At 38.0% G+C, this 14,624-nt stretch overlaps 1 protein-coding gene across 3 annotated transcripts in view; it reads right to left on the bottom strand.

The window, feature by feature from the left end:
• Positions 1-14,624, bottom strand: part of AP3B1 (adaptor related protein complex 3 subunit beta 1) — a 306,280-nt gene that overhangs the window by 195,298 nt on the left and 96,358 nt on the right. For all 3 annotated transcript variants that reach the window (XR_008597515.1, XM_054986527.1, XM_054986528.1), the window contains exons 8-11: positions 5,708-5,866; positions 3,137-3,234; positions 1,770-1,824; positions 1,607-1,678 (exon numbers count right to left, since the gene is read on the bottom strand). Coding sequence is in view for 2 of the 3 variants with exons in the window: in XM_054986527.1 (XP_054842502.1) it covers positions 1,607-1,678; positions 1,770-1,824; positions 3,137-3,234; positions 5,708-5,866 (384 nt within the window). In the remaining variant the exon portion in view is untranslated. The remainder of the gene's footprint in view (positions 1-1,606; positions 1,679-1,769; positions 1,825-3,136; positions 3,235-5,707; positions 5,867-14,624) is intronic.

Genomic DNA, 14,624 nt, shown 5'->3' with positions numbered 1-14,624 from the left:
CAATGTTGCCCAGGCAGCCACTGCCGAAGCTGAGTCATGCCGCAGCGGCTGCCGCCACCTCAGCCAAGCGACGCCAATGCTGCGGCTGAGCGATGACACCAAGAGACAATGATGACGACGCCGAGCAATGCCACCGCTCAGCTGATCCCCCTCCCCCTCTAGCGCAAGATAAGTGGGGGGGTTGGGGGGTTGCCTCGGGGGGTGGGGGTGGAGGGGTTGCCCCAGGGAAGGGTGGGAGGTGGGGGTGGGGGACTCACTTCAGTATGCTCCAAATATTTACAGAGCATACCGAAGTGAGTAAAATACCATAATCCTGAAGTGGCTTGCTGCTTTGGAATTATGGTATTCCCGAATTTCTTTCCCACTTCAGGTAAAACCGAAGTGGGAAACCCAAAGCGACCCAGCCCTACACACCCCTAATTACAATACTGTATCAACTATACCACCAGCAGGTATTTTTCTTCCATTTGTTGCACAACTGTTACTTTTAGACTACCATTAGTCTGTTTCTGACAAAAACGAGCCAAGGTGTTTGGGTTCATGATGCTGTCCTTCCCCACCCCGCCCACTGTGCTGAACTGCACACCTGGCAGTCTTCAGCAAACTGTTATTCATTGTGGTTTCTGAATCAGATGCTCTAATAAACTGTGATTTGTTTCTTGCTTAAAGAAATCTCAATTAAGATTAAACCATGATTAAAAATCCCAGTTCCTAATAACATAACAAACCGTAGCATGTTAAGGCAACCATGTTTAAACAGCACAACAAATCAGAGTTTGTTGAAAATGAGCACAGAAAGGGGAAAAAAGAAAGGTGCACGAGCCTAGCAATTAGCCAGTTTTGTGGCTGTTAAATAATATAACAACTGTGCTTATATATTGCTCTTCTAGACAGATTAGTGCCCCGTTCAGAGTGGTGAACACGTCAGCGTTATCATTATCCCCACAATACAGCTGGGGCTGAGAGGAGTGGCTTACCCAAGGCCACCTGCTGAGCTCACGATAGTAGTGGGATTTGAACCAGCAGAGTACTGAGTCACAACCCAACCACTTAACCACTGTGCTATAGCAGCTCTCTGTTGCAAACAAATCTCTGGTTTCTTCATGTCTGAACTGGGCCCTAACTTGTAAACAAGAAACAAATGACAACTTGTTAAATCAAGTAATTCAGATGTCATATAAACCGCAGCTTATTCAGGATTTTTGGTTTGCAGTTTCAGCACTGGACAAGAGGAGAGGAAGGGAGGGAGTATGCAAATATTGACTTTTCATTACAAATAAGCCAAACAACATTTTTTGTAATGTCTGAAAGCAGCCTAAATGTTAAATTGTGCAGGTTATAATTCTCATGTGGGCAGCCAGCTTTTTGACATTACGAAAGTGAAGTAAATTAAGCTTTTTAACATATTACTATAGCTTACAGTAAGATTTTTAATTTAAAACAATACAATATAGCCTTCATTCAGTAGGACATTCAGTCAGAACCATGACTTCAGACAACAGATGAGCTATTTTGTTTTCGTTTTAGTAACAGGAAAGTAGTACGTCTATACAAATGTTGAAGATTCACCTTATTGGGACACATGGTCATATTGTAATAAATATACCTTTAATGTCTTGATCATCGTTGGATCAGTTGATCTAACATAGAAACTCTTCAAATAAGGTTCAAACATGCCCTAGGAAAGAAAAGCAAACAAATGAAAATGAGCAATTATACTGAAGCTTTAAAAGTAACAATTATAAATTTATATATTAAGCAAGCCAAACCTTGCGTTGGATTGACATGGTTGCTATGTTCTGGAGAATAATGTACTGCACTTCCCTACAAAAGGTAACAACAGACAATTAATATGCATCTCTTGACTCTTTATTAACATAATTTAAAGCAAAAAACACTGGATGGTAAAGGTAAAGATTATGCTTGTATTTACAAGGCTGGCAGCCAAAAGTATAATTAAAACTTAGATTTCATTTTATATATAATGTCAGAAAAGAAAGCAAGAATTGAAATAGGGCTCACACAACCTGTATACTCCATTACCAACTACAGTCTGTAATGCAACATCTGGAAATTACCAAAATCTCATAGTTCTGTATTCACTACTATGTACGACCATTACCCTTCTGACTTATATTAACTGGGGTACCCTCCTAAATGTTTTGAGAACCCTGATTAACTTGAGGATTTCAAAATGAACTTATAAGGCCATTCTTTGATTAAATCTGAGTTGGTCAACTAAGGCAGAATGAAGTGAGGAATTCACGTACAAGAAGGATAGCAGGATAAGGTGTATAGAATGTATAGAATTCTATGGCTTGAACTTCAAGTACAACTTTCACTATGCAACTGCATTTGGCATTACAAAGAGAAGAAAATTTGTATTCCATATACATACATGAACCTATCTGGGACTTGATCTTAGCCAATGATATCCTGTTATAAAAGCCTGTATTCTCACAGGCAAGGCTGACAGGCACTTACAACATAATTTTTTCCAAGATGTTTGTGCAGATTCTAGAATAACCTGCCCCCAGAAACATAACTCTTCTGTTTTGGCCTTCTGTGATAATCTAAAAAACCCACCTACTCCATAAGGCATTTTAAATTAGCTGGTCTCTTTCTTGCCCTGAATTTTTTAAAGTTGTGTTGTTGTATTTTAGAATAAATTTTAAACTGCCAGTACGGTGCAAAAAGACACAATCTAAAATAGCACCAACAGTTGAAAGCATAATAGTCTAAAATACAATGGCATTATAAGCCACTTTGAGTACCTAGGGACTAGCAAGACACAATACAAAACTGTCTCAATAATAATTATCATTTCATAGGAAAATTAAATATACCATATACCAAATATTCAGAAAAACGGAAAACAGTGCTGTATACTGAACTTTTAATAAGTTCATAAAACAAAGCTCACTAAAATGTTATTAATACTTTAAAATTTTGTAAATATTTATTTCATTCATTTATGAACAAATATTTAACTGCTTTTGACAGAAATCAAGTAACGCCTGTTTTAGCACATTTAAGTCTGTACCTTTTGGAGGACAGCTGGGCATAGTTAACATTTCAGAATAGTACACCCTCTGCTTATGGGAGAATTAGTTGATAAGTGTTATACATAACTTACCTGTTACATCGAAGTAAGCGTACCAATGATTTAGCAACAATACCAGCCTCTGATATCGGTGCCACATGCCAATAAAGTTGAGCAACTGCCATCACCACCTGAAAAAAGGAAGCCGTTCACTGCAAACACTGATTATGCTATCTCTTCAAATATTAACCTACAAAAAACTTTATTTCATATTGTTCATGAAGCAAGCAAGGACATTCATAGAGATCAGTAGGGGTGTGCGCTTCGGGTATCTGATTCGGGTAAAATACCCGAATTGGGACCGATTCGGAAATACCGAAACAAAGCTTCCCAAAGCATTCGTAATGCTTTGGGAAGCTTCGGGGTACCTGGGGGTTAAGTTTAAGGGTCCTGTTGCAAGCGGCAGGGCCCTTTAAACTTTTCCATTCCCACCCTTTCCTCCCCACCCCCACTTACCTGGCACCAGCTGGAGGAGAAGGCCCTCCCATCTCCCCGCTGGCCTCTGGTGGTGGCAGCCCTCTCTGCCAGCCAGCTACGCCGGTAGCAGGGAAGGCCCTCTCTGATGGCCAGCCGCAACGGCCGCAGCAGCAGCAGGGAAGGCCCTGTCTGCCAGCCAGCTGTGCTGGCCATGACAGCAGCAGGGAAGGCCTTCTCCACTGGCCAGCGTGGCATTGGTGGCTGGAGCCTGACCAGGTAAGGGGTGGGGGATGGGGTTAAAGGGTGGGGGTGAGAGTTTAAGGGTGGGGGTGGCCTCCCCCCCATCACTTCAGTATGCTCCAAATCTTTATGGAGCATACCGAAGCGACTTAGAAACCCAATTTCAGGGTTTTTTCTGAAGCTTTTTCCCGCTTTGGGTAAACCTGAAGAGGGAAACCTGAATGTTTTTCGGGTGCACACCCCTAGAGATCAGTGTGGTTATTTTTTTTTCTGAAAAAACTAATTATGAATAGCTTCCTATCCGAGGGGAAAATGAATGTAGATTAATGTTACCTTCAAGTTCTGACCACTAAAATTTGTTCCTATAAACTGGAATACAAAATAGCAGGGCCATATACTTAATTTCAATCTACTTTATTTTACAATCTGGGCTTAGTATTAACATATTTTACTTCAGTGCAGAAAAGAAGAAGCACACAACTCTTGGCCAGTGATGTTAAGAAACTTATTCATTACAAAGGTGGGAAAACGTCTGCTCTAAAGTATCAGAAAAATTGGATTTTTAAACATTACTTAAGTTGCTGATAATCTACATGCTGGGATCTGAAAATGTATCTGTTTATTTAGAAAATGTATGTGCCACCTTTCCAGAGACCAGCTTAGGGGTTGAAGAGGCAACAGAATTTGCCCATTAAGGGGACTAATTTTAAAACCTAAAATAATACGATCACATTCAAATTCTGTATATAATTATACTCTGGAACATGAGGCAGAAAATTTTCCAGTGCCTTTCCCAGCACATTTTCTATTTCCAAATATTAATTGCTTCATAAAATTAAAAATAAAAGAATGTCATTGCCAATACAATATTTGTGAGCTTGGCTGTTTCAATGATATAAACAACGTTTTTATCCCTAGATACTGTATGAGGGAATATATGTATGTTTTATTGATCTGAAAGCTGGACTGGGGTAGGGGGGCACTAATGATAATCCATTTTTTTTTTAATCAAGCTATAAATTCACCAGATTGATTGTAAAGATCAAACTAAATCAAACCTAAAACTCTTATTTATCCATCTTCTTTCACATAGTGGAAAGAATATTGTAATCATCATTGTGATATGGAGGTAACAAGTAATACATATTCTAAGGTGCTCTATAATGACCTCCATGGATGAGAATTAAATTCCACTCAAATAGATGAGTGAATAGCCATGTCCATAGCACATATACAGTTCTCTGGGTGTGCTAAAATTAGCATGTCACCAGTTTTCAGGGCTGATGTTTTTAACTTGAGAAATGTAAGGGAAGTATATGCTGTATTTTATTACAAATATTACCCCAATAAAAATAACTTTTTACATAAAGCTTTGATCGGGTTTTAATATATATGCTTCACTTGATTTTACCCTGAATAAACATATTTTTTTCTAAACGTATTTATGTATTTGTAATACAGTATTCTTTTAACTTTGTTCTTTCTTTTTTGTAAGTGGGTAACTTGAATTGCTGCTATATGCCAATAAAGGCTAACTTGAATATTTTTAAAAATCGTTTATTAGGTAAAAAAAAATAAAGAAAGATGCTAAATCAAATCATGCTCTATTTATAGCACAGGATAATTTCCTAGAAAGTTTTCCAGAAACTTTTCTAGTTGTTGTTTTTCTGGAAAACTCACATTTTTTCGACCACCACAGTGGGAAACACTACACTATTTGAATTATACTCAGAGTATATTATTAAGCATTTAAAGTGGCTCCAAGGAAAAATAACTTCATTTAGACAGTAGGATTTCACATTAATAGCAACTATTCTCTGGATGCCCACTTTGGATATCTATTCTTTACAAAGACTAAAACTGGGTATATACTCCATTCAACAACTAAACTTGCATAAAAATGTATTGCATTTTTAAAAGGTTTGTTATGGAAGAAATTTGTCATACAGCAGCATTCCGGCTTTGCAGTAAAGGCTTTGTATTTCGAATCAGTAATCTGTGGTCGGGGTCCATGGAATACGACTTGTTCACTTTCTGATTTTTCTCTTGCTGCTCTTCATCAGATTCATAGAAGTTCTTTTCGCTATATTCTTCATGAAGACCATCCTATAAAGAAAGAATAAATAAATGGTTTAAAAATCACATATACACATGCCACTTTACTTTTTCTGTTCAGGTTATACCAAGTTCTTAAGTTGTGGTACACTGTCTTCTGAATTTCCTCTAACATATTTTGAATTCAAACTGGAAGTTAATTTTTTCAAAGGGCTCTTAAAAATCCAAAGACAGTGGACTGTTTCTTTCTCAGAGACTGAACACAAGATCTACTGGCTGCCTTGGCCTTTGTAATTCAGCTGATGAAGCAAAAACCTATGTCAATGCACTAATATAATAGCAAGAGAATAAATCAAACTCAAAATTCAACCAGTAGGGGACGGTTAAATCAGCGTAACCATTAGAGATCAGTGTGATGTCCACAATACAAAGGCTACTCCCATTAACAGGTCTACTCTTTCAGCATCTTAATATTCGTTATCAGAACAAAAAAAAGTGGAACAGTGTCAGTCTGTTCCTTCAGAAATATTCTGAAATGCATGTGACAAGTTCAATTTTTTTACTTTCAGCCTCCACAAAAACCAGAACAATCTGATCATTCTCAATTATACAAAATTCTTGCACTTAATAATTTACAAGCTATGTGCAGCCTGAGCAAGTCTAAGCATTTCTTTTTTAAAACATTTTTTTATTGTATTATATAAAAGGCTAAGTGTATTCAAGACTACTCACTTCCTACCCTGGTGCGCCACCAGAGGGTGCTGCAGTGGAGGGAAGGCCAGATGAGGCAGCCAGACCTATAGAGAGTGCGCATGGTGGGAAGCGCAGGCCGGGATCAGGTGCAGAGCGGGCAGCAATGCCTGTCCCCCATCTTCACCCAGATGGGATCAGGAATGGAGCAGGTGGCAATGTCCGCCCCTCACCTTCTCCCAGCTGGGATCAGGAGTGGAGCAGGTGGCAATGCCCGCCCCCTGCCGTCACCAAGCTGGGATCAGGAGTGGAGCAGGTGGCAAAGCCTGTCCCCGCCTTTACTCAGCTGGGGATCAGGAGCAGAGCAGATGGTAATGCCCACCCCCAGCCTTCATCCAACTGGGATCAGGATCAGAGTAGGTAGCAGTGCCTGCCCCCGCATTCACTGGGCTGAGATCAGGAAAGGAACAGGTGACAATGCCTACCCTCCGCCTTCATCCAGCTGGGATGAGGAGCGAAGCAGGAGGCAATGCCTGCCCCCCTTCACTCGGCAGACATCAAGCGCAGAGGATGTGGTAATGCCTGCCCCCCCTGCCTTCATCCAGCCGTTATCAGTCACAGAGGAGGCAATGCCCACCTGCCCGCCCTCCCCTTTCTAGAGCCGGTTGTATTTTTTCCTACAATGGGCTTTGTTGCTAGTTTTCAAATACAAACAAAATATAGATTGTCAACATAAATATGAATTAACTTTCAGATACAGTACAAATTATACAAAGTTGTAAAATATTGACCTTGTGTGTAAAGATAATAAGTTATATTACTATCGATTTTAAGTATAATACAAAATCACAAGCTGGTTTAAGTTAGTATATACAAATTTTGTAAATTTCAAATCACTTATTATGTTTTAATTAGTGATTGTGTATTTTTAAGACTAAAAAATTCAAGGAAAGGAAGCCACTTTTCCATACAGTTTGTTGCTATTTTAAGTTAGGGCTCAATTTGTGAGTTCTCCATTACCTGTCTGTTTAAAGGGTACACATTTTTCTGTAGATATAGATAAAAGTATGTGTTGATGTAAATTATGATTAATTAAATATTGATTTTCATCTATCACACTCTTATACAGTGGAGTTACTAATCTCGTTCTGTTAACCTATATCTCTCTGTTTGTTACTACAGTACCTCTATGTGATTATATTCCTATTATTAACTATGAGTTACAAACAGTTTAATACAAACTTATTTTAAGAATTTAAACAACCTCGTTCCCCTCCTCTTACTGGGTTTTCTTAACAAATTCAGTATAACACACGTTATAGTGTAAGAGCTCCTAACTGTACCAGCACAAATATATGAAGAAGTATATAAACAGCTCAATAAAATAAAAATAAAAATATTATTAATACTAACATTAAAGGAAACTTACACTTGTCTAATGTGACCCATTGTAACCCAAGAGAATATTTCTTCTCTTAGATTACTGGAACAATTTCCAGGACAAATGGGTCATATTTATATTAAGAGCTAGGATGAAAATACTATTTTCCTTTTTCTCTCCCCCGAACCTTTATTCCTATATTTCTAAACTCTGTGCTTATTAGCTTTCACTTAGATATAACTTCCAAGATTGAACATTATAATTAAGATGTTTCTGTACAGACGGAGAAAAAATAAGAATAAGAAAAGAAGTCTATTGGTTGTATCTAACTGGAATTCTGCTATTTTGAGTAGATGGTTGTGATCTTTTCCACTTATGAGATGCATTCTCAGAGTCCAGGGGTAATTCTAGGTTGATGTTCTGTAGCAGGTTTAAACCTGACTCTTGCTCTTCTGCCAGATAGACTTTTCCTTTGAGCTTAACTTGAAGCTTTGTGAAGTTTGACCATATATATATTTTTGCTTTCCAAGGGTTTCTGTAATCAGCCTGAGTTCTTTTCTCTTGCTGAGAATTACTTTAGGGAAATCAGTAAGTACCATGATAAAGACACCATTATAAACAAATGATTTCTGTGATCTAGCCATTTCTAAGATCTGAGGTTACATGCTGAGGCATGTAAAAGGGTAGCATGTTAGTGCAACTGGTTGTTGGAGGAGGAAGAGATCAAGTGGTTTTTGTATTAGTTGAAATGTAGGCACACCTTGATTTTGGGAGATTTGATTTTAAGCAGATTGTGCAGTCCTTGAGATCCAATTGGAAAAACGTACAGTCCAGCCTACCAGCCTTCCTCCACACCCCCGTTTGGGTCACAGTTTAACCTTCTTTCTACCCACGCTCTCCGGCTACACACTGCTGATGGAGAGGTACAGTGATCTGCCTAATCCAAGAGGTATAAACAGCATTTTCCCCAGTGCCCTAAGCAGGTTGGTGGCGGGGACCTGGAGTAGTGGGGCTGCACTGAGGTGTTAGCCACCATTAGTGAGCAAACTGAAGAACAGCTGAGGCTGCGGTGATGGAACCCGCTTCCTCCAGCCACTCTTCTCATCCACCACTCCCACCAAGCACAAGGAGAGGAAAGCTCATTACCATTCTATAACTGCAGCATGTGAAGAAAAAACTAAGCTCTGTGGCATGAGAGTGGCGCAAGGCTGGTGGGGTCAGGCAGAAGGCAGAGAGAGGTGCCAGGGTAGTAAATAAACTCAGTTTTATTCAGTCAATTAATAACCAGCTCCCAATTTGATTTGGGATCTTTTATTTGACTCGGTTTAGCCAGATTATGCTGATTAGGCATATATTCATGTTTTAAATTTGGTACATTGATACCAAATCACACACCTCCAAAACAGCAGCATCGCAGTCTAAATTATACAGCAGATTTCCCCCATACATGTTACCAGAAAAGCCATCAGCAAAGCTGCTAAAGATGGAGAGCTGTTTACAATACCTGGGGCCCCAACATAGATTTTAATCTTATGATACTGCTTGAGATCAGAACTTGGATGGTAAATTTATAAAGTACAAAGAAGGGTATCATTCGCAGAGCTTTCTAGTTGAATCACCATTCGCTGTTCTCAAATTTCATATGTTAAAATAGAAGTACGGCCCTTATATATTTTATGAATGCTTCTACACAACAAAGTTCAACTATGGGTTTTAAAAAGCAGAAAAACATGATGAATTTGTTTAATTACAAAATAGCCTTCCTACTAAATCTTGATAAACCCAGTAAAGGTCACTTCGCTTGAAAAGGGACATGCTATATAAGGATTGATGCAAATGTGAGATATGTAAGAAACTTAAGCCAGTTTCAAAAAAACCCTCTCAGTCCATGACAGAATCATGCCAATAAGATAGAATCCTGAGAAATTCCAACTGCTACAACCAATATTAAGGAGATCTTCCAAAAATGCGGATTTTTCTTGCCTTCCACTGGGCATAGAGCAGGGGTCACTGGGGGAGTGAGGGATGAAGGTAGTTGTGAATTTTGTGCATTGTGCGGGGGTTGGGACTACATGATCTTTCTGGTTCCTTCCAGCTCTGTGTTTCTATTCTACTGTACCTTGGACAAGAAGTCTGCATATTCACAAGTCTGGTTGAATCCGTGAGAAGAGCCTCAATCATTCCTAAACAGGAATAATTGTGCTAGACATGGTGAATTTACTACCACTACCTCCCCATAAACAGTTACGTTTATAGGGGATAGGATGGGATAGGCTAGACGAGGACAGACAAGACCTGTCCACAGTTATGTTTATATAGTATATATATACACTTGTAACTTTTATTTTAAAACAATTTATTGTTGAATGTTGAGTGAAAAGGTACATTCACTTATTTGCAAGATGTTACATCTAATATAAAATACACATATTCAATTATTTTCATCAACATGATTAGCAGCAATTCTCTGCCATCACAAATTTGGAGCCAGTTTGGTATAGTGGTTAAGAGCAGCGGGATTCTAATCTGGAGAACCGGGTTTGATTCCCCATTCCTCCACTTGAAGCCAGCTGGGTGACCTTGGGTCAGTCCCAGCTCTTTTACCCACCTCTCAGGGTGATTGTTGTGGGGATAATAACAACATACTTTGTAAACCACTTTGAGTGGGTGTACAGTAGTCCTGAAGGATGGTATATAAATCAAATGTTGTTATTTTTAATATATGAAACTTTATGCTCTTTCCCCAACCCTACAAGTACCTGTTGAAGTGCACAAAATAATTCAGGAGTTAAATTACTAATCTCCAGAGAGCAGTGCATTTAACTTGCGTGAAAAATATCTGTTGCTTGGAAAGGAAGGTAAATTTAGAAAATAAAAATGCAAATATGCATTTTAACATTCTTGAATGTATTAATCTGAAAGGTTTAATTTCCATTTTCCTGCATCAGCTTTATTTATAAAATGTCGTGCCCTATAAATATGCTGTTATTTTCTATAGTCAAGCACCCCCTTAACAAATCTTCTCATTAATATGTAAATTTAAAGTCAATCGGTCTTCTCCCTGACAGCACCATGAATTCCTAGTGCACTGTATAATCGGTTTTGACTTGGCAACCACTATTTATCAAAGATGTCAGTTAGAAAAATTATGGAAAATGCACTGCAATTGATATGGCTGCAATATATTTTGTCAACACTTAATTGTTCCTCAAATCATACATTTACATATAAAGAGTCTAAATACTGATCTATAATGATGCAAATAAACTAAATTAAAAATCTGTTCTACTACACAAGAAGTCTTGTTATGTGTTTATTTAAGAACCTTCTGAAAAAAGCATGGAGACCCAATATCAAAAAGGTTTCCCTTCTGTTATTTCAGCAATTAAATTAGTAAGAAACCAATTTGATATCTGAACTTTCTGGTCCTGTGTAGATATAACACTGCCAATCTCTTTATCATGGTTAAGAGATTGGGAGCAGACCACAGGACTGCATATCCTCTCCATATGCAATACTGAACATGGTAGAACAGTACATTTGTATACGTCTATGTTAGCAAAGTGTACAAACCAGTGGTCCACTCCCAATCTTTTAACCATGATTAAGAAATCTGCATTATGTTATCAGTACTGTGTCTCTATTATACAGCTTACCAACTATTTATGTGTCATGTTCCTGAAGTGTAATGCCTTGCCATTTGTAACATGGAAGAAACTAAAAGCATGGCCATACTTGGGAGAAAATTGATACAGAACCAAGCAAAGACTTAAATAAAAGCACAACTTAGTTTAAATCCAACTTAATTTGTAGCTGATATAATAAAAATACACTGGGATGAAATATGAACAAAATACTGACATACGTCTTACACTTCCACAAAAGAAAAGTATTCTGAAACTCTCTCAATTGGAAAATTATATAAGAAACACTGAAACATATGCCATTCATTATCTTTAATTGTAGGTTTCACAAAAGCAAAATACATGGGTTGGACAGGAGGTTTTCTGTTATACATAATGCAGTGAAGGGGTACAAACATTTTTTGTACTGTGCTAAGTCCAGCAGGCTTCTGGGTACCATCACATAATGTGGGCCACAGACAAACTTGCACAAAGGAGAGTATCACAGAAAAAAGCCAGACCAAAACAACCAGCTAACTACCTCACGAGTCAAAGAGATATACCATATAAATCATACAAAGGCACATTTAAAAGTATAAACCCAATAAAGTTTTGATTTAGATGCATTTAATCATATGCCATTATTTTAGTACCTAATAAAGTTCTCTAATGCCTAAGCAAAAATTTCTGAATAACGTAATAGAGATGGGCTATATGAATTTCAAGCCCATTCAAAGAACTAGCAAAATAACCAAATCTTATAGAAAGTATCTCAGAATAGTAAAGTGCTAGTGCATTCAAACCATTCAAGAAATATATTGTACAAACACTTTGATTAGTCCTGTATGTAATACCAGTCACTAAGAAAATATTTCACAATAATCCATCATCTAACAGAAAAAAGTCATTTTAAACCATTCTTTAAAGTGTGAGTGCAAATATAGTCCATTTATAAATAGTTCATGTAAAGTTGTAGACTGTCCTGCTATACTTGAAGTAATACAAATTGGTCCTTGACTCCTTCTTAGTGAATACATTTCCAACTGTGACCACGATGGGTAATCTGGTTATTTTCCCCATTTCCAGACTTCTTTGTGTGAGAGGTATGAGGATGCAATATTCCTGATATAGTGAAAATTGTGACTACTCTGAAAAAATGACTACTATATTATCAGCTGTGAAAAAGACGTACAGCACAACACGTGATTTTTGGCGCGGTACTTTTCAATATTTTTATCAATGATCTGGATGAAGGGGTAAACGGGCTACTCATTTAATTTGCTGATGATATCAAATTAGAAGGAGTGGCAAACACCAGGAAGCTAGAGTTAAAATTCAACAAGACCTGAATACTCTGAAAAAGTGGGTGGTTGTGAACAAGATGCAATTCAACATAGATAAGTGCACAGTATTATACCTGGGCCACAAAAATATGAAGCATAAATACTGGATGGGGGATACACCTCTGGATAGTAGTGTATGCGAAAGAGATCTTGGACTAAGAGTGGACTGTAAACTAAATATGAGCAGTCAAGTGTGATGTGACAGCAAAAAAGGCAAACTCAGTCTTGGGATTGTATCAAAACAGCCATTGCATTGAAATCGCAGGAGGTCATAGATCCTCTCTATACTGCCTTAGTCAGGCCGCACCTGGAGTACTGTGCGCAGTTCTGGAGGCCTCACTTCAAAAAGGATGTGGGCAAAATTGAGAGGGTGCAGAAGAGAGCGACAAGAATGATCAGGGGTCTGGAGACAGCCCTACGAGGAAAGGCTGAGGACCTTGGGAATGTTTAGTTTGGAGAAGAGGAGATTAAGGGGGGACATGATTGCTCTCTTTAAATATTTGAAAGGCTGTCATTTGGAGGAAGGCAAGGAGCTGTTCCAGTCGGCAGCAGAGGATAGGACTCGAAGCAATGGGCTTAAATTACATGCACAAAGGTACCGGCTGGATATCAGGAAAAACTTTTTCACGGTCAGAGTAGTTCAAAGGTAGAATCAGTTGCCTAGGGAGGTGGTGAGCTCCCCTTCACTGGCAGTTTTCAAGAAGAGGCTGGATGAATATTTGTCAGGGATGCTTTAGGCTCATCCTGCATTGAGCAGGGGGTTGGACTAGAACGTCTGTATGGCCCCTTCCAACTCTATGTTTCTGTGATTCTGTGATATCTGACAACTTAGCACTGAAAAGCAAGATTGAAGTCAAAATAAATAAAGCATCCACCAACTGTTCTTTTAAAGATTAAAAGCGCATTGTGTATCCAAGTGAATTTCCGTGAGTACAGACTAACTGATATCTGTTAGCAAAGGATAAAACTCTGCATACTTCTGTAAAGGGAATATGAATTAGATCACAATATACGCTAGTTATGCATGTGTATTCCAGTGAACTCTGTATGAACCTTAATGTAGTTTGTCAACAAGTTGTAAAACAACACAGATGTTCCTTTTTTCTTTGACAATTAATTAAAACTAGCGGACAGTAGTAGACAAATGATTCTTTAATTACTAAAATGGACCAATCATGATCCGCTCACTTAACTTTTGTTTCAACTTTTACAGACTGATGAAGTTTATCTTTTGCCTGCAACATGGCATCACTTTTGACTTGGTAAAATGTCACATGATTGAAAAACTAAATCTAAAACCAATCATATTTTTATATTATAACATATGAGAGATCTCAGTTTTCTCAGTAGATAGCAAGTGCCAATTAATATAAAAGATGCCACCCAGATAAGAGATTACGGTTTTGATGAAGGAAATCTCATGAATAAGATCTAGGGAAGAAATAGATTTCTCTGTGTGCTTATTGAAAATTCAATATATTTCATAGTAGATCTGATTTTAAATCAATCTTAGATTTATTTAAGAGATGTTATGATAATCCTTGTTGCATGTACTTATTCATTAACTATAGGTTTCATTTAATAATTCTTTATATTTTAGTATCTTCCTTAATTAAAAAGATTAGAGATTATTTCAATAAAGAATAAAAATTAAACACGGGACTTCCGGTTTGGGGTAATGGCGAGACCGTCATGATCCGGAGCTCCGGACCATCCAAAATGCTGTTTTTGGCTGGTGGGGTGCATCGATCGCCCACAGCCCCCTGATTTCA

The sequence above is a fragment of the Eublepharis macularius genome, chromosome 8 (assembly GCF_028583425.1).
Source record: "Eublepharis macularius isolate TG4126 chromosome 8, MPM_Emac_v1.0, whole genome shotgun sequence".
In the NCBI taxonomy this organism is placed as follows: domain Eukaryota; kingdom Metazoa; phylum Chordata; class Lepidosauria; order Squamata; family Eublepharidae; genus Eublepharis; species Eublepharis macularius.
The sequence above is the reverse complement of the archived record's forward strand: the minus strand, read 5'-3'. Positions and strand labels throughout refer to the sequence as shown.